Raw genomic sequence first — 24,982 nt, forward strand, 5'->3', positions numbered from 1 at the left:
GTATGCCGGCCCGATCTGTAGGTGACCAGGTGGCTCGTCGGTTTCCTGAAGTTAGTGTTGCAAACCATAAGACTATTCGCATCGCAGAACTCCAGCAGCCTGGTTCCCTCCTCGTTGCGGGAACCATAACCGTAGCCTCCATGCACGCCATGGAAGCCCCCAGCACATCGTCCAACATGCCCATTGAAGTCACCAGCCACAAAGAGAAGGTCCCTGTCGTTCGTCAATGATGTGGTCTGCAGTAGGGTGTCCTAGAAACAGTCTTTCTGTCCATCAGGTAGCCCTGGCTGAGGGGCATAGGCCGATATAATAGTTGCTAAACTATGATGGGGCACTAATCTAATCTTAATTATTCTGTCACATACTCTGACTACCTCGATTACCTTATCTACCCATTTTTCGGCAATAAGCATGCCCACACCCCCGACCCCGTCAGTATTCCCAGCCCAGAAAATCTTGTACCTCTGTCCTTTGCCTGTGAGGAACCTAGCAGAACCTCCTCTCCACCTCACTTCTTGAATGCAGCATATTTATATATATATATATATTTATATATATATATATTTATATTGGCTGTTAGAATATCGAATCATTTTTCCACGTTTCGTGATAACGAAAAGCAACACGCTAAGGGACTAAGTAAATTAGTCTGGCGTTTGAAGAACGCAAATTCAACTTTTAGACTGGAATGGTCAATTTTATCGGTGTCTTTACCGTTTGATAAAGACAAAAAAATCTGTGCCCTTTGTAACTCGGAACTCTTTCATATTCTGTTCGCCCGAGGGCACCTTGTTAACTTGATTGTGCAAAATTCTTTCAGATGCCCACACTGGAAACGGCATACATTTCTCTCATACCAATGAAGTCTAATATAGTTAACCCCTTGATTTCCTAAGAAAATGAAAAAAATTTGAATTAAATTTGTAAGGGGATATCACTCCCCTGTTAGTGTAAGAACTGCTAGCTGTCTAGGACAGCAGCACTGTAGCCTGCCATGACCATTGTTGACAACCTCCCCTCTCTCTATCAACTGGTTACAGACGAACACACAGACACAGTCTTTTCTGTTGCTTGACCATTAATACCAGCTATATCTCTCTCCCTTGCTGCCTTATAAACACACTGCCACACATACATAGACGCACACACACATACATGAAAGCATTTTCTCACACTCAAACACTCATTCTTAAAACAATTCAAATATTAACACCAGTCATACAGAATACATTCACACTCTTTGATTTTCCTGTACTCCCCTTCTGTTAACCGGATTTTGACCTTGAATTATCTCAACGGACTTTCTCGTCGGCTTTCACCCAGCCTGGCGTCAACGCATATTGATAGACATTTTGTGCCATTTATTCCATGGGCTCCTCGTGAGCTTTTGTCGAAAAGCTTGCTGTGCATTTTGTTGGAGAATTAAGTTCCTGGATTTTCCTGAAGAGAAGGCTGCAAAATGGACTCCTTATTCAATCTGAATTAGGGACTTTGCAGCCTTTGAAACATATGTAGAAAATAATAAAAAGGAATTTTGTTAAATCTTCGTTCAGCTCCATTTCTTCCTACACTAAATATATATATATATATATATATATATATATTATATATATATTTATATTGGCTGTTAGAATATCGAATCATTTTTCCACGTTTCGTGATAACGAAAAGCAACACGCTAAGGGACTAAGTAAATTAGTCTGGCGTTTGAAGAACGCAAATTCAACTTTTAGACTGGAATGGTCAATTTTATCGGTGTCTTTACCGTTGATAAAGACAAAAAAATCTGTGCCCTTTGTAACTCGGAACTCTTTCATATTCTGTTCGCCCGAGGGCACCTTGTTAACTTGATTGTGCAAAATTCTTTCAGATGCCCACACTGGAAACGGCATACATTTCTCTCATACCAATGAAGTCTAATATAGTTAACCCCTTGATTTCCTAAGAAAATGAAAAAAATTTGAATTAAATTTGTAAGGGGATATCACTCCCCTGTTAGTGTAAGAACTGCTAGCTGTCTAGGACAGCAGCACTGTAGCCTGCCATGACCATTGTTGACAACCTCCCCTCTCTCTATCAACTGGTTACAGACGAACACACAGACACAGTCTTTTCTGTTGCTTGACCATTAATACCAGCTATATCTCTCTCCCTTGCTGCCTTATAAACACACTGCCACACATACATAGACGCACACACACATACATGAAAGCATTTTCTCACACTCAAACACTCATTCTTAAAACAATTCAAATATTAACACCAGTCATACAGAATACATTCACACTCTTTGATTTTCCTGTACTCCCCTTCTGTTAACCGGATTTTGACCTTGAATTATCTCAACGGACTTTCTCGTCGGCTTTCACCCAGCCTGGCGTCAACGCATATTGATAGACATTTTGTGCCATTTATTCCATGGGCTCCTCGTGAGCTTTTGTCGAAAAGCTTGCTGTGCATTTTGTTGGAGAATTAAGTTCCTGGATTTTCCTGAAGAGAAGGCTGCAAAATGGACTCCTTATTCAATCTGAATTAGGGACTTTGCAGCCTTTGAAACATATGTAGAAAATAATAAAAAGGAATTTTGTTAAATCTTCGTTCAGCTCCATTTCTTCCTACACTAAATATATATATATATATATATATATATATATATTTATATATATATATTTACTCTGAGGTAGTCAGAGTAAGTAGGTAAGGTAATCGAGGTAAATCGAGGTAGTCAGAGTAAGCGACAGAGTAATTAAAATTAGATTAGTCCTTCACCACAGGACAGCTACCATCATCTCGGCATATGGCCCTCAACCAGGGCTACCGGAAGGACAAAAAGACCAATTCTATGACACCCTATTGCGAACTACCTCGTTGACAAATGACAGTGACCGTCTCTTTGTGGCAGGTGATTTCAATGGACATGTCGGACGGCATGTCGGGGGCTTCCATGGCGTCCATGGAGGCTACGGTTTCGGCTCTCGTAATGAGGAGGGAACCAGGCTGCTGGAGTTCTGCGATGCAAATGACCTTATGGTCTGCAATACCAACTTCAGGAAACCCACCTCTCACCTAGTCACCTACCGTTCTGGCAGACACACCAGCCAGATTGACTACATCCTTGCCAGAAAAAGGGAAAGAGGGCTGATTATAAATGCCAAAACCTTTCCAGGCGAAGAATGCACTCCTTAACATAGATTAGTAGTTAGCGACTTCAGGATCAGAGCTAAATGGTTGCCCAGAAGAAGACCTGCTTGGAGGAGAAGGGTCTGGAAGCTTAAAGATCCTGCAAATGGACAGAGATTTAGAGACATACTACTTGAAGCCTTTGACGAAATAGAAGGGGATATACCTTCACTTAATGTGGAAGACAACTGGAGATTTCTACGGGACAATCTGCTGACAGCCACTGACCAGATCTGTGGATGGAGCAAAGTACCATCTCAACCCAGAGTAACATGGTGGTGGAACAATATTGTTGACAGGGCTATTAGATAAAAGAGACAGGCTTGGAAGGACTGGAAGAACGGTGGTAGCAGGGAATTGTATCAGACAGCCAGAAGGGAAGCTAGGAGACAGGTTTATTTAGCCAGAGGGGAAGCGGATAAGAAAAAGTTTGCCAATGTTCTGCGCCGTGAGGATGAAAGACTTGAGGTATTTCATGTTGCAAGACAGTGTGTGAGAGAGAATCATGATGTGGTAGGAGAGAAGTGTGTTCGCATGGATGATGGTTCACTTGCGCTAAATGAGGATGCAAAGAGAGAGGCTTGGAGATGCCACTATGAAAGGTTGCTGAATAAAGAAAATGAATGGGATAAAGAGAGTCTGCCGAATGTTGACCCAACAGAGGGACCAGCTATCCGAGTTGATAGTTCCGTGGTAGCTAAGGCAATTAGAAGCATGAAGACTAGGAAAGCCCCAGGCCCATCAGGAATTACTGCAGAGATGCTCAAAATATCTGGTAGTGTCGGCTATAACCTAGTCACCCGTATAGTCAACCAGGTGATACACGAAGGAGTCATACCCAATGACTGGTGTAGCAGCATACTAGTCAACTGCTACAAAGGTAAAGGTGATGCCCTAGATACAAATAATTACAGAGGTATCAAGCTGTTGGATCAGGTAATGAAGGTTACGGAGAGGGTCATAGCCCAACTAATTAGAGAGAGAGTTAGTTTAGATGAGATGCAGTTTGGGTTCGTGCCAGGGAAAAGCACCACTGATGCTATATTCCTGGTAAGGCAGCTGCAGGAGAAATACCTAGCCAAAGATAAGCCCCTGTACCTGGCTTTCGTTGACATGGAGAAAGCCTTTGATAGAGTCCCCCAATCCCTCATCTGGTGGTCAATGAGGAAACTAGGGATAGATGAATGGCTGGTGAGGGCTGTGCAAGCCATGTACAGAGATGCCGTAAGCAAGGTTAGGGTTGGCAACGAGTACAGTGAAGAATTCAAAGTAGAGGTAGGGGTCCACCAAGGCTCAGTCCTCAGCCCCCTCCTATTTATCATAGTCCTCCAGGCAATAACGGAGGAATTCAAGACAGGATGCCCCTGGGAGCTCCTCTATGCTGACGACCTCGCTCTAATTGCTGAGTCACTATCAGAACTGGAGGAGAAGTTCCAGGTGTGGAAGCAAGGATTAGAATCGAGGGGCCTTAGAGTCAACCTAGCTAAAACCAAAGTACTAATAAGTAGAAAGGTAGGCAATCCACAAATGTCCTCAGGAAGATGGCCCTGCTCGATCTGTAGAAAAGGTGTAGGTAGAAACTCTATAAGATGTACCCAGTGTAAGCTATGGACACATAAGAGGAGCAGCAATGTCAAAGGTAGGCTAACTGGGAAGATAGTTTTTGTATGTGGCAGATGCTCGGGAGCATTAACCTCCGAAAATCTGCAGAAAACAACTTCCGTCACTTTCCAGGGGGAAAAACTAGAAGTAGTTGATAGCTTCCGTTATCTAGGTGACCAAGTCAGTAGTGGGGGTGGGTGCGCTGAAAGTGTAACTGCTAGAATAAGAATAGCCTGGGCAAAGTTTAGGGAGCTCTTACCTCTGCTGGTGACTAAAGGCCTCTCGCTCAGAGTAAAAGGCAGACTGTATGATGCATGTGTACGAACAGCCATGCTACATGGCAGTGAAACATGGGCCGTGACTGCTGAGGACATGCGTAAGCTCGTGAGGAATGAAGCCAGTATGCTCCGATGGATGTGTAATGTCAGTGCAGTGTACATACTCGACAAAGCGTTAGTACCTTGAGAGAAATGTTGTACCTAAGAAGCATCAGTTGTGGTGTGCAAGAGAGACGATTGCGCTGGTATGGTCATGTGGCAAGAATGGATGAAGATAGGTGTGTGAGAAAGTGCCAATCCCTAGCAGTTGAGGGAACCCGTGGAAGAGGTAGACCCAGGAAAACCTGGGACGAGGTGGTGAAGCATGACCTTCGAACTTTAGGCCTCACTGAGGAAATGACCAGTGACCGAGACCTTTGGAAATATGCTGTACGTGAGAAGACCAGGCAGGACAAGTGAGCCCAGTCCACTTATGAATGCCTTTCCTCCCTTGGACACAAAGACCTGTTGAGGCAAGCGAAGTCGATATAGAACCTCATCCGACGACAGGCACCCATGCCAACCCCCTTTGCTTGCGAAGACATGTTGGGGCAAGCAAAAGCGAAATCGAAATTGAATTGAACCAGCCAGGATCCCTGGTCTGGTGGTACGTAAAAAGCACTATCCGACTCGTGGCCGAAGCCAGCGCCGCCTCGACTGGTTTCCGTGCCGGTGGCACATAAAATACACCAATCCGACCGTGGCCGTTGCCAGCCTTGCCTGGCACCTGTGCAGGTGGCACGTAAAAAGCACCCACTACACTCACGGAGTGGTTGGCATTAGGAAGGGCATCCAGCTGTAGAAACATTGCCAGATAAGACTGGAGCCTGGTGCAGCCTTCTGGCTTCCCAGATCCCCGGTCGAACTGTCCAACCCATGGTAGCATGGAGAACGGACGTTAAACGATGATGATGATGATTTATATAAGTATATATAAATGCGTGCTTACATGCATAACACTTAAAACTAGCAATGTTGCTGATGTACTATAACCTAGTGGTTCTACAAAATTTATATTGATAAAAAAAAATACCAAACTTAAATCCTTGAAAGTAATTCCCCAGCATGGCTGCAATCCAATAAACAGTAAAAAAAGGGAACGGATAAAAATATCAAATATACCAGACTTCATTAAATTTATTAATATTGTAAGTGTAACAATTACTTTATGACATTTACAAATATGCTTGACACAACTTTGTCTTTAGTGCCACACTCACTCCTTAGCTTTTACATTGTGCTAGTATGTGTGTATACATACATATATATATATATATATAGTAGTTCCTGTGTGTAGTTAGATGTATGAATATTACTGGTGACATGTGCAAAGCAAACTGCATGTTGTGTTTATCCTATTTTTTCCTCTCACTGTATGTCTATATTTGTGTCTGTGTGTGTGTGTATGTATAGGTGAAAATGTACAACAATGTTAGAAAATTGTCATAATCTTTTCAGAAAGATTAAGACAAAAACTTTTTACCTTATATTCCAACAGGTTTCGCTCATCAAGAGCTTATTAAAGGAAAATGAGAAAGTAGCTACAGCAATAGAAATATATAGAGGTGGAACTGTTGTGGGTGGATAGCAAATGAAGTGAAAGGCTATTATTTTTAAATAGTAAGGTAAGGAGTGTTAAGTCCGGAATTAAATGACAGGTTAAGATGTTTGAAACAAAAGACTGACTCAGAGAAATTGACAGGCACCACACAGTAATGGTGATCAAATAGAAAGAGAAGTAGAAGTGAGAGTGTTGAAGTTGGGAAAAGACTGAGGGTGTCAGTTGAAAAGATAAGGAGGAGTTAGTTGAATTTTGACTCTTGGCAGATTGTATATATTTAACTGCTTAATGTGATCATCTAGCACAAGATAGAAAGAAGGGCATGTAGAGAAGTTTTTAAAAAATGAATATTCTTTATATGATATACAAAAACACACATTCATAGATTAGTGATATATTGTATATATCTAACTAGTATGTGAATATATATGAGCCTACAAGTATGTTGGTGCTCTATCTGTTGTCATTTACAGAAATCATTAGTCAGCCATTCAAATGGAGTTTATATTTCATAATAAATTGTCTTTGGTCATCTGTTGTTACTCCATGGCTGAGTTTGAGCATTTGTAAGGCAATTCCATTCTAGCACATAGTCACTTAATGGATTTTAAAACATTTTTCAGTACTTATCTCTTGTTTATATACCTTCATTCTTCTGTGTAGTGATAAGCAAGTCTGTCCAATACGGTTTTCCAAACATCAACATGTCATGGCATAACAAATTTTGGAAACTGCACGTGAAGTTGTCTATTATTGTAAATTTCTTGTTCATCCTTAAGTTTGAATTTCAAGTCCTCAGTTAAATACAGACACAAAACAGTTTGTTCTAACACATTTAGTAACCATGGGGTTAAGAACTCCATCATTGAAAACCTTTGCCCAAGTTGGAATGTTTTTCCAAGTCTTTAGACTGTTTTTGCTCTTAATTTACTCTTTTACTTGTTTCAGTCATTTGACTGTGGCCATGCTGGAGCAAATCGACCCCAGAGCTTATTCTTTGTAAGCCTAGTACTTATTCTATCAGTCTCTTTTACCGAACCGCTAAGTTACCGGGATGTAAATACACCAGCATCTGTTGTCAAGCGATGTGGGGGAGGGGAGACAAACGGACACACAAACATACAGACACATACATATATATATATATATATATATACACATATACAATAAGCTTCTTTCAGTTTCCATCTACCAAATCCACTCACAAGGCTTTGGTCAGCCGGAGGCTATAGTAGAAGACATTTGCCCAAGATGCCACGCAGTGAGACTGAACTGGGACCATGTGGTTGGTAAGCAAGCTACTTACCACACAGCCACTCCTGCACCTATTTGTTGATTTTCTAGAATTTATTTCAATTTCTGATGAAGTGGAATAAGCAAGCTACTTCGTATGTATCTTTAAAAACTCTTAATATGATGTAATTCATTCGTATTTTCATATCAGAGAAAAGTTTGTATAGCTAGACTTGAACCCACACTCCCAATGAATGAAGTATAATAAAAAGCCACCCCACTGAGCAGTGAATTCTCCAAAAACTAAAAATAAGCACTCAAGAATGCAAATACAGGCAAAATTATGTGGTTAAAAAGCAAAGGATAGTATCTCGGATAAGAGTGTTCGTTTATGACCTCAAATTCATTAATGCCTTGAGTGAAATTTGGGAGTTTAGGATGAAATCAATTTCATCTCGCTTCTATGATTTCAGATCAGCCCTCAAATCCTGAGCTACATCTTATGCTGCCATACGTCATCTTTAAAACCTTCTCATATCTACTGTCAAGACCCACCTCCACCACCATTCACTATGTCCACCCCTTTATACTTCCGAATACCTTCACTATTATTGAATATCTCTTTCTTCTACACTCTTCCACCCTGGACATCACCTCCCTATGTTTGAGTTACCTACAGGTTTTTTTATACTACTGCCCCCCCACCCTTCTACTTGTCACCTCCTTCTCAAAATTGATATTTACCATGGACCCCGCTTACACCCTTGTTCATCATTTACTACATTCACCTCTAGCCCCATCTCTAAGCATCTATCACTCTCCTCTTACACCTTTATGGACTTAACCACCCAGCCTTTCAAATACTCTGACCATATTCTCGCTTACAGTCACCTCCTTGTACCTTGAGTTTATGATGACATCATACCATCACAATCTTCACTACCATCTTAATCTTGCTTTCCAGCTACTCAGTTACCCTTATATAATGTTGGATAACAACATATCAGCTCTACAGTAAGCCATCTATGCTTCTCCTCTATCATACCTTCACCTATCAACACCAGGCATAATGTCACCTCCCTCTTTACAACCCTACCCCCACTCAGTTGAAGGATGCTTCTTTTTTTTTTTTTTGACTTGCAAGTTATTTGGTGAACTAGTATTAGGAAGGGCATCCAGCTGTAGAAATCGTGCTGAAGCAGACAGTGAAACCCAATAGTCCATCTTGTAGAATCTTGTCAAACCATTTAACCATGCCAGTAGGGAAAATGGACATTAAATGATAATGTCTGTGTGCATTTTACACACACATACATATTAAACTTTTACACCTCTCCTTGTAAAAGTTTAATAAACATGTGCTGTATTGAAAAAAGTATTGAGTACTTCTTTGGTTTAATGTTTTTTTTATATATAACTTGACTTAAAAGCAAACAATATAAGAACCTGGTATCTTCAGGAAAATGGCCTTGCTACAATATAAAGAAAATCAGTGGGTATAATCTCCATATGCTGTACCCAATATAACCTTAAGACACACTAGAAATATAGTGGAACCACTGGCAAACTAAGAGGGAATGTAAGCTTTGTATATCATAGATACATTGGAGCAGTGTATGCCATAAGCACCAGTAACAGATTCTCTTACATGCCTGGATGACTCACAAGAATTAGTTGATAGCTTTCGCTGTTGAGATGTAATTAGTAAGAAAGGTGGTTGTTTGGAATGTATAGTAACAAGAATAAGAAAAAATTGGGGAAAGTTCAGTGAGTTACGACTGCTGTTGGCAACAAAGGTGTTTTCTCTTAGAGTGAATGCTGCACGGTAATGAGAAATGGGTTTCAAATGCAAAGTACGTGAGAAGACTGGAAAGAAATGAAGCTTGCACACTCTATCAAATGTGTAAGTGTGCATGAATGATAGTACAAACGTGTTGAGAGAAAATCTTGGCATAAGAGGAATCACATGTAGTATGCAAGAAAAGACTTCATGGTATGGACAAGTAATGCATATGGATAAGGACAGCAGTAGAAAGATGTGCTGATCCCTTAATGAGGATGGAATGGTGGATGCTGATCTCAGAAATTTGAATCTCATGGTGAAGATGATAAAGGACCACAGTGACAGCAATGTCAGTGCTACCAACTGTTTACCTGTTAATTTATTTGAGTTACTTTTCTTAGCTTTAACAAAAGATAGGCAGGCATCAGAATTGGATTAAACTCGATAAAATTCTTTTCTTTTGTTCTTTTAACTTCACTTGAGTAATACAAAGTTTGCAAAATGGAAATATGACCAAAAAAAAAAAAAATTTACTGAAACATGTTTCCAAATGATCATTTAATGGGGTCCCTAATATGCTGCCAGTGTATTTGTGTGTCCTCTAATGAGGAATTTCCAGTCTGGCTAATATATATTTCTTCATGATTTGGGCATTTGATACAGTATATTGGATTTCTGCTTGCACTTGTAAATATTTTCCTGATGGTTTTTGTGTGGATATAATGACCAGCATGTGCACATTGACACACACACCACAATGATTGTCATTGCACTCAGATACTGTGAAGTGTTCTCACTGTTTACATCAAACTTTGTCTTTGCCAACAAATGAGTTTTTGGGTTGTTTGCTTTCAACAAGAATTCTATTTTCTTTTATTTCCTTTACTTGTTTCAATCATTGGACTGCAGTCATGCTGAGGCACTGCCTTGAAGAATTTTTAGCGAAATGAATCAACCCCAGTACTTATCTTATTTCTGTTAAGTCTAGTACATATTCTATTTGTTTCTTTTGCTGAACCACTAAGTTAAAGGGAATGTAAACACACCAACACCAGTTGTCAAGCAGTAGTGGGGGGCAAACAGATACAAAGACACACATATATACACAATGGGCTTCTTTCAATTTCCATTCACCAAATCCACTCACAAGGCTTTAGTTGGTCTGAGGCTATAGTAGAAAACCCTTATCCAAGGTGCCACACAGTAGCACTGAACCCGGAACCATGCCTCTTACCACAGAGTCATGACTTGATGACACAAAAAAAAAAAAATACTATAATTAAATGGATATATATCACTACAAGTACTATAAATACTATAGGTATTTGTTTTGTAAGTTCTATACTATTTTGTTTAAGTAAAGGCAGATATTTTTGTCTGAATGAAAATCCTTTTTGTTTTGGGAATCATTCTTGTGTGACATTTACATCATCAACAATAGTACAAATTTATCTAGCTAGACAGTATGAATGTTATGCTTTATGATAGGTGATATGATCTGAAGATCAGGTATTGATGTATCTTTATAATTTATAAGTTGTGATATTATTATCATCACTATTTTGAGAAATGGTCATTTTGTGATGCTTGTCCAAATTAGAAAACAATGAGCAAAAAAGAAAGAAAATCTGCCTTCTAAACACAATACCATACTTTTCTTCTGCTTTTTTTGATATAGTTTTGTTTTGAGAATCTCATTACCGAGTTTGCATATACTAGAGCAAATCTGATTACCATAAGTCACTCTGTTGTTTCTGCTAAATATTTATAAATATATATATATCTGTATGTATGTATGTATGTATATATGTTTCAATTACTAAGGCACTAAGCCTACTAGGATGTTGTGTATATGATCATAAGACTAGGGGTTCAATTCCTAAGACCCAACAGTGCATTGTGTCCTTGAGAAAGGCACATCATTTCACAGTGCTCCAATCAAAGCTGCTCAAAATGAATACCAGCCAACAACTGGTGTAGCCCTTAATGTTCAACTGAGTGAAGGTTGAGAGGCCTGAGGGAGTGTCTATGTCTGCTCATGAGTACATAAGAACCAAAACCAATTAGCAAGAGAAAAAAAAACAACAATCATCACTCACAAGTGAGTCTAACTTAGTAGTATGTACCATGTTTGTGCAAATTGTTTTAGGTGTATATGTAGTTATGAGCAGATATGTATTACATATACATTTGTAATATCATTCTATTACTCACTGGATTGCAGCCATGCTGGGATACTACTTTGAATGATTTAGTTGACCAAACTGGCCCCAATTTTTAAGTTTGGTGCTTGTTTAATTGGCCTCTTTTTGCCAAACCAATAAATTACAAGGACATGTACAAAATGATATCAGTTGTGAAGCAATGAGGAACAAACACAAAGAATGGCACACACATGAGTTTCTGGTTACAACCCCAGGTTGACTATGAAGCTTTGGTCAACTCAGGGCCATACCAAAAGGCATTTGCCCAAAGTGTCACACATTGGCACTGAACCCAAAACTACAGGGTTGCAAAGAAATATATATTCATATATCATCATCATCAAATTAATGTCCACTTTTTCTGATTTCAACTCTCACCTGTTTCCAAGCAAAGCAATATTTTCCCATATGGTTGAACATATTTTCATGGAAGATTGGAAATAAATGACAAAATTTGTTTACAACTATGGCATGACATCAAAACAAAGAGACACATATATACAACAGTTTTCTTTCAGTTTCTTATTTCTTTATTGCCCACAAAGGGCTAAACACAGAGGGGACAAACAAGGACAGACAAAGGGATTAAGTCGATTACATCAACCCCACTGCATAACTGGTACTTAATTTATCGACCCTGAAAGGATGAAAGGCAAAGCTGACCTCGGCGGAATTTGAACTCAGAACACAAAGACAGACAAAATACCTATTTCTTTACTACCCACAAGGGGCTAAACACAGAGAGGACAAACAAGGACAGACAAACGGATTAAGTCGATTATATCTACCCAGTGCGTAACTGGTACTTATTTAATCGATCCCGAAAGGATGAAAGGAAAAATCGACCTCGGCAGAATTTGAACTCAGAACGTAGTGGCAGACGAAATACCGCTAAGCATTTCGCCTGGAGTGCTAACGTTTCTGCCAGCTTGCTGCCTTCTTTCAATTTCTGCCTACCAAATACACTCACAAGGCTCTGATGCAACAGTAGAAGACACTTGCACAAGGTACCATAAAGTAGGACTGAACCCAAAACTATGTAGCTGAGAACTTCTTAACCATACAGTCATACCTATGCCCAAATATGCTGGTAATGTGTGTGTGTGTGTGTGTGTGTGTGTATATGTATACTTAATAAGAATTTAACTCAGCTCTACATTACTTGAAGTTTCAAGGGTGTAGAACACATACACATCATCATTAGGCAGAGTGAGGAGAGTATTATTCTCCTGTGTGTGTGAAAGAGAGAACAATAAAACCAGTATTAAATTAAAGTAGATATCTATGTATTGTACTTGATATAAATACATCTATTGGACAGCAAATTATTGTGGTATTCGTCTAGAGATAACATCGCTTATGGACGTATTGTGTATAAATATATATATATGAGGGGAGAGGAAAATCATCTAGCAGGGGCTACCGAGAAATCAGATGCATTTCGGCCTTGTTGAGCTTAATCAATGGCCAGCCACACAGTGCCCAGATAAAATCTAGGCACTGTAAAACTCAAATTTTAAATGAATTTCAACTCGACGCTCCAAGATTCGTTCTTGTATTTTCAAAACCAGTCCTTTTGACAATTAAATGACATGTAACCTAGTATTTTGACCAGATTTGTACATTGTTCTATACAGTGCCAAATAACGAGTTACGAACTAGCAACCTTCCAACCTCGAGACCAACCAACTCAACCCATTGTGAATCAGTGTTAATCAGCTGATAAAGCTCTTTTAACTTACTAAATACTGAAAACGCCTCATTCGACAATATACATTTAGTCATCTAACGGAATACGTAGATTCTCTGTATTTTTACAAACTTTTAAAATTAACATCTCATTTTATTTAAATTCTAGGGAGCCTTGCAAAGTAGACAAGCTTTTCATCGTAAAAACAGCCAAACCACACAATAACATCAAAAATAAAATTATCTTCTGTACCATAAATATACGCAACAATCTCAAACACCTTAAAATCATACAAATACTGTGTTTGTGTTTGATTTTCTTTTGGGCTCACATCAAGAATGTTCACCGTTTATTGCACGTCCGTGCTGACACGAGCGGAAACATTGACAAAAGACATCCCAGTCGTGACCAGCCCATTTTTAGCGACACCGAGTACTTCATTCAATGCGTCGTTTTTTTTCCTTTTTTTTTTTCGCTTTTTATTTTATTTTTAATTAATTTTTTGGAAGCGGAAGATCAGAGTATGAGTTCAGCGAGGGCTGGCTGTTATTACTAGCAGATCGAGCGATCATATAGTCTTTGTCGTGTACTGTATATGGCAGTAAAAATACAACCTTACCTCTCGAAAATCTAAGTATGAATTGAAATATATATACATTGTTATACATACATACGCGCGTGTAATTTGGAAGTGCACAGAAATGTGAAGGTTATCACATTTTGTAGTTTTTTAACTTTTAAACGGGTAAAAGTTTATAATTCTTATTTATCTAATTCCATGTATTTTAATTTCCCTTTCATTCAAAGAAGAAGAAAAACTATTTAGAAATATTACAATCCTGAAACTATATTTTAACATATGAAATAAAATTTGGCACTTAATACAAAAGAAGACTATGTCCACCTTTATAAAGTGTAAAAATAAAACTAAAACTTGTAAATATTTCCTTATTTCTTTCAGCAACAATTAAAAATTACTTTTGACAGTTGTTGTTTAGCCCCAAGTCAGCGCAGGTGGAGAAGACCGAGACCTATGATCCGAAATGGTCGGGTTCGATGTGAAGGTAGGAAGGACCGAGAGAATTAGAAGAGTTTCTGACATTTCGAATACATTGGCAACTTGTGAGGTGAAGAAGGGGCGTCTTCTACTTTCCAACAGACTCTTTTAAAAGACAACCAGCCTAAAATAATGACGCCCAATTATGTTTGTATTTGTATGTCAAGTAAATTAAAAAAGGATCGGTCTGCTTTAATAAAGCAGAGATGGTTGGTAATGAGAAGTCTGTGGACGATCGTGGTGAGGTTTCCGTTAAAACCCAGACGCTCGCAAAAAAAGGAAAACAACAACACTTTTATTCTTTGCACTCACTCAATCAATGCAGCAGGTGTAAAATGGGATGATTCACACCTGAAAAGTGATGTAAGGACTTTTAATAAATAAATTGTAACACCACCACCACCACCACAGTAATAAAACATTGCTCTGAGAAAACTATTAAAAAGAAACTATTTAATGGTTATTACTTGCTGAAAGCTAAGTATACTCGGTTAAATTATATTTAAGTTGAGGTGTGAACAAAAAAGAAAGAAGAAGTGGAAGATGAACCACGAAATATTATCAACAACAAAAAAAAGGACATAACACTTGCACAGCTTCTTATTAAAAATAGAGAAGAATAGAAAACATCGTCCCCTCTTCACACTGAGCTATTTCTTCTTCTCGTTCTATTCCTTCTTGGCTATTTCTTCTTCTATTCCTAAGAGAGACCAAAAGCTCGACTCACCTCACTTTCTCCTTCTCCAAAATGTTCGCGAATCAACTTTTCGAAATGTTCGATTGTAATGTATCCATCGTTTTTCTCATCACACACTTCAAACACAGTCTTAAGTCTGTTCAAAGATTCTGAACTACCGGCGCTAGAAATAGTTTGGTTGTCCATATCATGTATGCATAGCATCGGGTGGAACGTCGGGTGGAACGTCGGGTGAAGAAGGTGCGATCGCTAAACAGTCGTTTAGTCAGACACTGCAGCTGCTGCCAGTGATGGCTGTTTCCGTTGCTCTCCGTACCTAATCGACACGTTCCGCCGTCCCGTTATTATGACGACACCTCATGACGACACACTGCCCACTGATGTTCACAACGAAACGGAAATAAGCGGAGAGTTCCGGAAGATACAGCCTTTGCTCCCGTAGCCTTTTAATTACGTCCCAATAAAAGATTTATTTATACTTCTGAGATCTTTTTCGACGCCATCTGTCAGACATGAGGTCCCACTTCACCCGAATAATACAACGGAAGACAGCTACATAGCCACGCGTAACAAGAAAACAACACGCAACTGGAACCCTCGTCATTATTGTTGATGCCACCAGATCTCACGCCCACAATAACAGTTTCTGTGTGTGAAAGGCTCGCCTTCCTCATCAGGAACAGAAGACACTTCCACTCATCGTTGACCCTGTGTAAAGCTCATGTAACACTCACAATGACATACTACTCTCGCATGTAGATCGCATCACAAAAGGGACCTCCCGATCGTGGCCATAAAATCGCTAACCAATGCAGACATATTACTTCTTTTTTCTCTCTTCCAACATTTTTACTTCTCGCGGCTGACTGGTCTCTTATCACCTACACTTATTTACTTTCGTCTCACTTTTCTCTCCCCTCTCATCGCCATATTGTGTTCACCCTTCATACATTCCTCAGAGTAACCCCAACTCCCCTGTTTCCAAAACATCATTCCTCAGGAATTCTCTCCTTGTCCTTATTTTACCTGCAGCCTTTAACATGATGTCGAAGAGCATCAACAGGAAATCTCACTTATCTCAGACGGTTTGAGAAGGCTACAGGCACAGCCCTTCCTTTGGACCAGACCATCAGTACACACACACACAATAAATTGTCGTCTAAGTAAAAATGAAAATAATACTGACATCTCATTTTAGCCTATATTTTTCCAAAATTACATAAAAATGTCTTGAAATCCTAAAGTGTAAATTTATTCAATAAAGTCGCCATTGTCTTCCGCCACGGTCTCCCGGTCTGAGGTGGTGAATGCTGCCATAATCCTACCTTCAGCTCATTTCTGGTGTTACAAGGAGTTTTGTTGATCTCTTGCTCAAATGCTCCCCACACATAATAATGAAGGGAGTTGCAGTCTGGAGAGTTAGGGGTGATGTGGTCGCAGAAATTGTCTGACAACTACGATTGGGTTTTCCTGCTTGTGTAGCATGGTGTAGAGTCCTGTTGCCAGACATAGGGTGTTCCAGCAACCACCCCCTTGACCTAGGATAACACAACCTCCTCCAGGCAATTGATGTAGGCCTCCATGTTGAGTCTGAGGCTGTGTGGGAAGATGAATGGAGGCATAATGTTGTCATCATTAGTGATCACTCCAAGCACCATGATGTTGACTAGATGTTTGATTTTTTATCACTCTTGGTACATGTTTTGGGGACACAGTTGTTCTGTGTGTTCACCATCAGATCCTGGCAGAAAAACCAAAGCATGTTTGGTTGGAGGGGATGCTTGAGTTTGTTCAAAAGCTTCATAGTACAGTCTTTCCTCTTGTCCTTAATGGCTTGTATGAGGAATACCGAATGTCTCCATGCACCACCTGCCTGATAAGAAACTGAGACACTCCCATGTCCTTAGTGATAGACCTGATTGGAGGGACCATTGTCAATCATGGCCTGGATCTCACCAACAAATTCAGGAGTTCTTTTCTTATCAGAATGATCAGAGTGAGTTTTCCAAGCTACCATATCTTCGTAATCACCATTAGACTCATCCAACTCCTTCCAAATCCTCCGCACTGTCCTCTGATTGACACTCTGAAATGTTTGTATTGGTGCTTCCGGCACAAATGCCAAGCAGTACAGCATACCGCTTTCAAATTTCCGACTGAGTGAATTGTGTCATGGTGCTGTTTTACTCACCAGCGGTGCTCCACTGACCCTACAATACTGTGTAATCGACAAAATAGAAAACCATGTGCATGTTTGAAATTAAAAATATAAAATGGCGACACTTTACACTTCACACCCTGTAAATATATATAGGTGCAGGAGTGACTGTGTGCGTAGGTGCAGGCGTTGCGGCATGGTAAGTAGCTTGCTTACCAACTACATGGTTCTGGATTCAGTCCCACTGCGTGGCACCTTGAGAAAGTGTCTTCTACTATAGCTTTGGGGTGACCAAAGCCTTGTGAATGGAGTTGGCAGACGGAAACTGAAAGAAGCCCATCATATTTATGAGAGTGTGTGTTAAGTTGATTCACATAAAATGTCGTATTTGAAAGGTAACAATAAAATGTTTCAGAAGTTTTAGAGAACTGATTTATTTAATTAAAGTATGATCCATGTTCATTTATGACGTTTACCCAACGTTTCTCTATATCTGCTGTGATAAACTGTTTGAATGCCTCAATTACCTCTTCTCTATTTAAGAATGTTTTATTGCTTATGAAAAGCCCAAAATGCTTGAATAAGTGATGATCAGTAGGAGGGATATCAGGGAAATAGGGAGGATGTTGCAAAAGCTCATAATTCAGGCTTTGCAACTTTTGGTCCATAGCTTGAGGAATGTAAGGACGTGTATTGTCATGGAGCAAAATTGGGCCATCTCTATTCACTGGTCTGGGTTGCTTCTTTTTCAAATTCTCATGCATACAATCAATTTCCTGGCAATATGATGTTGCTGTTACCGTTTTTCCTTGTTGCAAAAATGAAAAATGAATAATTCCTCTTGCAGACCACCATACAGTGACCACTAGCTTTTTAAGGTGCAATGATGGGTTTGGGCTGTATTTTGATGATTCTCCTGCATCTAATCACTGTCCTGTTCTCCTGCTGTTGTCAAAGAGTATCCATTTCTCATCACAAGTAATTATTTGATGCAAAAATGGTCTTCTTCCAGTTGAGAAAGCAAAAAGGAGCACACTTTGAGGTGTCTGTTTTTTTGTTTATTTTAATCTCGTTCAATTGATGTGGAACAAACCTATCTGTTCTCTTGACTTTTCCAATTTTTTACAGGTAACCAAAAACAGTGATGCGAGATGTTTGAAGTTCTGATGAAATTTTTCGAACCTTTGTTCTCAGATTTTGTTCAACCAAAGCATTTAATCCATCATGCCAAATAACTGATTTTGGCCTACCCCTTGGTTTATTTTCAAGGCTATCATCTCCTGAACAAGAGCTTTAGAACTATCTCTGAGCAGTTCTGATGTCAACAAAACCATTACCAAAGTCCCGCTTGGTATTCCGTAGAGCTTCTGTGGCAGAGTGACCCAGTTTGTATTCATACGAGAAAATCACTCAACATAGTTTGGTTGTTATCATTTTCATAAGGTCTGTGGGTACGAATTTTGTTGGGAAAGAAAAAGGGTCAAGATTAAATGCAAGGTATACATAATTGAGTTTTTAAATGACTGAAATAACAAGTACTTAAAAATGCGACATTTCATGTGAAACAACCTAATATATATATATGTATACACACACACACACACATATATATATATATATATGTGTGTGTTTGTGTTTCTGTGTTTGTCCCTCCGCCATCACTTGACAACTGATGTTGGTGTGTTTACGTCCCCATAACTTAGCAGTTCAGCAAAGAGACCAATAAAATAAGTACTAGCCTTACAAAAGAATAAGTCCTGGGGTCAATTTGTTTGACTAAAGGCAGTGCTCTAGCATGGCCACAGTCAAATGGCTGAAACAATAGAATATATATATATATATATTATATAAGAGAGAGAGAGAGAGGTATACATGTATATATGTTAACAGAAGGCCCTAACTAACTTGAAAGCTAAAATAATTCCTCACTGCTCTATGTTGTTTCCATTTATTAAAGGTATTGTAATCCTTATTGGCAACTGCTGGGAAGATTCTTGCACGCATCCTGAACAACCGTCTCAGAACGCTGTCAGAGAGGATCCTTCCTGAAACACAGACCGGCTTTAGGCCATCACGAAGCACAACCGACATGATCTTCACGCTGCGACAGCTACAAGAAAAATGTCGTGAGCAACACCAACCGCTCTACTTGGCCTTTATCGACCTATCCAAAGCCTTTGATCGTGTCTCGCAAGAGCTCCTCTGGGATATTCTCGCCCAGTATGGATGCCCAGATAAGTTCATCCTGATCCTCAAACTCCTCCACAACAATATGCACGCCAGAGTCCAGACCGACGGAGGCAGTTCTGAGCCCTTTAAAGTCACCTCCAGAGTGAAGCAAGGCTGCATGATAGCGCCAACTCTCTTTACCATCTTTATCGCAACAGTGTTGCACATCATACGAGATGACCTTCCACCTGGCATCGAGATCTCATACAGAATGGACGGCAAGCTTTTCAACCTCGCTCGCCTCAAAAGTACGTCAAAGACAATGGTGCGAAGCTTGCTAGAGTTCCGATATGCCGACGACAACAGTGTAGCAGCTCACAGAGAGGATCACCTCCAACAGATCCTAAATGCTTTTCGTCATGCATATACTAAACTTGGACTGAGCATCAACATCAAGAAGACTCACTTACTCTACCAACCTCCCCCCAATGCCCGTGTTGACAATCCACCATCGATTCAACTCGAAGGAAATCCACTGGAAAATGCGAACCACTTCTACTACCTTGGGAGCCATCTGTCAGCAAAGGTAGACCTCAGCGATGAAATCCAACACCGTCTGAAGTGTGCAGGAACAGCTTTCGGCAAGCTTCGAACAAGAGTTTTTGCTGATCGGGACATCCGAACCGAAACCAAACTCATGGTGCACAGGGCAGTCATTATTCCAACCCTCCTTTATGCATCCGAAACCTGGACCCTGTATAGTCACCACCTGAAAACGCTCGAGAAATTTCACCAACGCTGTCTTCGGAAGATCCTCAACATCAGCTGGGAAGACAGAAGAACTAACATCAGCGTGCTCCAAGAAGCAAAAATGACCAGCATCGAAGCCTATGTCATCAAAGGCCAACTAAGATGGAGCGGCCACGTGGTTAGAATGACTGACGAACGACTTCCCAAACAGATCTTCTACTCCCAACTCAAAGATGGCAAGCGTACAAAAGGAGGCCAGAAGAAACGCTACAAGGACTCCCTGAAATCGAACCTCAAAAAGTGTGACATTGACTCCACCAACTGGGAGGAAACGGCAAAAAACAGACCACTCTGGAAAACCACCATCCATGAGGGAACGGCGAATTTCGAGTCGAAAAGGTCTGCAGAGCTGGAGGAGAAAAGACGACGACGGAAGGAGCGCCAACAACAACCACGTGCGACTCTCCCTTCCGGCACTAGATGTCCGCACTGCGACCGATCTTTTCAAGCAAGAATTGGTCTTATCAGTCACCTGCGGACTCACCAATAAATTTGCGTGAAGACCATCATCCTCGACCTTGAGGGATTGCCATAGTAGTAGTGTAATCAAGAGGATAAACAGAAGAAAGGGTAATGATAGTAGAATCATGGTGAAGGAAGAGAGATAAGGTAATAGGGAAAGGACTAATGATGGTGATGCTGATGGCAGCTGTATATTGTTTACTGGTAAGGGTATTGTATAGAAACATTATAGTGACATCATGACAGAAAAGAGGGAGATAGGTGATGGTAGATGTGAGAAAGAGAATGATGGCTAATAGTATAGAACAGGGGTAGAGAGTAGTGAGTATGGTCAGTACTGATGGCATCCATCATTTTATGGTCAATGATAAGTAAAGGGTAATGGGTAAACACCCCCTTCGGTCATGAATGACCATGGGATTGCACCTAGAGAATTCCCCTCCAAGGCACAAGTCTGGGCAGGGTTGTTTATGGAAGACTAGCAGTCACCCATGCATATCAGCCTATCTTCTCCATGCCACTGATGTCATCCAAGAGAAAGGCAAAGGGGCCGATACAGATGGACACCAATGATGACACAACTCATTTCTACATCTGAGTGAACTGGATCAATGTGAAATGAAGTGTCTTGCTCAAGAACACAACACTCAGTCTGATCTGGGTATTGAACTCACTCTCATGATTGTGAACCTGACGTTCTAACGACTGAGCCATGTGCCTTCACAGTTATATATCTAGTTATACATCTAAAATGTATTTGTTTGCCTAATTTCCTAAGTAATTTCCCAGTTTCAGTTTATTACCAAAACAAAAATATTTGTATTTTCCAGTATTGGTTGGCAAATACATGTTTATGATATTGCCATGAATGTGTTTTCCAGTATTTTGTATGAGTAGGTGTATTTAAGGATGTGAATTCATGTGTGTTTGTGTTGTGCTGGTTTAAATCAATGTGGATTAGTCAAAACAATGAAGTGTGGCCCAGATATGTGGTTGTACAATGTCTCTCAAGTCTCCTGGGTTTTTTAAGTATAACATTTGTGATTTTGCATTTTGAATTTTTACATTTCCATATTGTTTTTGAACTCTCTTTCATCTTTTATCCTTTCATTCTTTTACTTGTTTCAATCATTGGACTGTGACCATGCTGGGGCATTGCTTTGAAAGGTTTTTACCTGAACCAATCAACGTGAGGACTTACTTTTCAAGTCGGTTGATTATTCTATTTATATTTTTACTGAACTGCTAAGCTATGAGGGACAAACACACACACATGCAGTAATACCAGTAATACCAGTAATACCAGTAATGCACACACAAACATATACATGTGATGGGCTTCCATGCAGCTTCTGTCTACAAAATTTACAAGTTTGCACGCAGTGTGACTGAACCTGAAAACATGTAGTTGGAAATGAGCTTCTTAACCGCACAGCCATGCCTAAAAGGTGGAGGTGGGGGTGAAAAATCATGGTTTAGGAGGAAGATGCATGTTTTGTTTTATGTCCCTGTGTTCTCCGTGTAGTTTTTAGTGCTTGATTTTCAAGAAATGTCTGATACAATATATTACTTGATATTGTTATTGTGACATAGGGTGTGGTGTCACTATTGTTGTTGTTCTTAATAGTGATGTATGGTTAGCAGTTGTTAATGCTTCTTAATTACTCTATTTATAGTTTATCTGAGCTGTTAGTTTTGTCGTCCGTGTTGGATACAAATGTTTGCCAGTTTTCTGTTTTGTTTTATCTTATTTTTATATATATTGCCTGGTTTAGTTATTTAGTACTGAGTTTCAGTTGCATGTAGTTTTAGTATCTTGTTTGAGACAAGCACTGGATTTCATGAGGTTCTATGATGTTTGTTGCTTTGTAGGATATGGTTGAATGTATGGATTGCAATGTTGATACAAGTGCCTCTGTGCATGTGTGTGTGTGTGTGTATCTTCTAATTCTTTCTTTTAACTCGTTTTTCACAGTGGATTGCAGCCATACTGGGGTATTGTCTTGAAGGGTATAGTCAAACATATCAACCCCAGCAGCACCTATTCTGTTGGCCTCTTTTACCAAACCATTAAGTTACAGGGATGTAAACAAACCAAAACCAGTACAAGACACGAAACTCTTGCCCAAGAGTAGGACTGATTGTGAAACAACATGGTTGTGAAGTGTTGCAGAGTGAACTTCTTGAACAAACAGCCTATGCCTACACCATTGTGTGTGTGTGTGTTTGTATGTATGTGAGTGTACTGGGTTGGCCAAAAAGTCAGTTTGGTTTTTATTTATTATATATATATATATTGGCATCTGTGCTAGTTGGGCGCTAAGAGTACCATACAAGTGAGATCATGGCCAGATCAACAAGCTGGCCTCCGTGCCGATGGCATGTGAAAAACACCATTTGAGCGTGATCGTTACCTGCGTCACCTTACTAGCACTTGTGCTGGTGGCACATGAAAAAACATTCGAGCAAGGTCATTGCCAGTGCCGCTGGACTCTTTCCTGTGTGGTCATTGGCAGTACCGCCTGACTGGCCCACGTGCCGGTGGCACATAAAAGCACCCACTACACTCTCGGAGTGGTTGGCATTAGGAAAGGCATCCAGCTGTAGAAACTCTGCCAGATCAGATTGGAGTCTGGTGCAACCATCTGGTTTGCCAGACCTCCGTGAAATCATCCAACCCATGCTAGCATGGAAAGCGGATGTTAAACGATGATGATGATGATGATGATGATGATATATATATATATATATATATATATATATATATCCAAAGCCTTGTAGATTAAGAAATCTCTTGCTTGAAAAACAGGTACGGGTTAGTCTGAGAAAGGGCATCCAGCAGTAAAGCATTTTCATCTAATCCATGATGGTGCAGAAAAATGGATTTAAAATGCAAATGATACATATATGTGTATATATATATATATGGAGATGTACTTGCATAGCAAGTGACCTGACCTGAGATCCTGTGCTGGAACGAAAACAATTGCAGCATGGAAGGTGTTTATAAGCCATTTAAGAAACACACAAAAACCATCAGATTCACTTCAACGTTTAAATTTAATTTGCCAAAATATTTTCCTCACGGTCTCAAAGCAACGAAAATATTTTGGCAAATTAAATTTTAATGTTGAAGTGAATCTAATGGTTTTTGTGTGTTTTTTAAATGGCTTATAAACACCTTCCATGCTACAATTGTATGTATATATATATATATATATATATATATATATATATATTATATATATATATATATGTAGTTCAAATTTACAGAAGACGAAAGACAATGGAGACAAGTGTCATGAACAACAAGTAGGTGTATTAGTTTAATGCTTGGGAAGAATGAAAAAAGTCTTCTATGTTTCGAGCCTATGCTCTTCGACAGAAAAGATTAAGAGGAAAAAAAGGAAGAGAGAATGAATAGAAAAATGGAGAGAAAAAAAATATGTAGGGGTTAATGGTTCAACATGATGAAAAAAAAGAATTATATATGTATGTAGGTATGTATGTACATATGTATAATACTCTCCAAGCTTTTCGTTATTCATTTGTTTCTACCAGAACAAAAGTGGCAGCTACTTGATACCAGTAATGTATGACCTAAGGCTTAAATATCAATAAACATAAATTACCCAGACTTTTGTTGAAACGAAATCTGTTTAAGTGACTTCCTCTTTCTGTGCTATTTTCAATTCTTTTTATAGAATTTGCCTTCTTTAATTTTGTTTATATTTCAAAATGAAATGTCTTTAAAATATATTTATAACTAGATTTTAATTTAATCTTTATAGACATTTATATTTATGTATTAGAAAAAAATTACCTTGTGTGCTTGTTACTGTTGTAATTATCATATTACTCCTTAACATTTTTAGAGTATTGATATTATAGACAATAAGGAGTATTATAGACGATAAGCCAAGTAGTTGACAGCTCATGTCATATGATTACAAACATATTGTGTCCTTGACTAACATATTTACGTCTCATCTCACTGAATTTACCTAGCTATAAGTAGACACCATTGAATAATGTTATCTCAATGCTATAATAAGTGGT

General features: G+C 39.4%; 1 protein-coding gene across 8 annotated transcripts in view; it reads right to left on the bottom strand.

The window, feature by feature from the left end:
* The window catches only part of LOC115212813 (rab11 family-interacting protein 4A-like), a 114,924-nt gene extending 99,210 nt beyond the window's left edge, over nt 1-15,714 (bottom strand). For 3 of the 8 annotated variants that reach the window (XM_036504298.1, XM_029781547.2, XM_029781545.2), the window contains exon 1: nt 15,355-15,712. In XM_036504298.1, coding sequence (XP_036360191.1) covers nt 15,355-15,528 — 174 coding nt within the window. In that variant the 5' untranslated portion in view covers nt 15,529-15,712. Of the gene's footprint in view, nt 1-15,354 lie in introns of all 8 variants that reach the window. The other 5 variants (XM_036504297.1, XM_029781543.2, XM_036504295.1 and 2 more) reach the window with 3 other exon arrangements.
* Between the last annotated feature and the right edge of the window lie 9,268 nt (nt 15,715-24,982).

The sequence above is a fragment of the Octopus sinensis genome, linkage group LG6, assembly GCF_006345805.1.
Source record: "Octopus sinensis linkage group LG6, ASM634580v1, whole genome shotgun sequence".
NCBI lineage: Eukaryota > Metazoa > Mollusca > Cephalopoda > Octopoda > Octopodidae > Octopus > Octopus sinensis.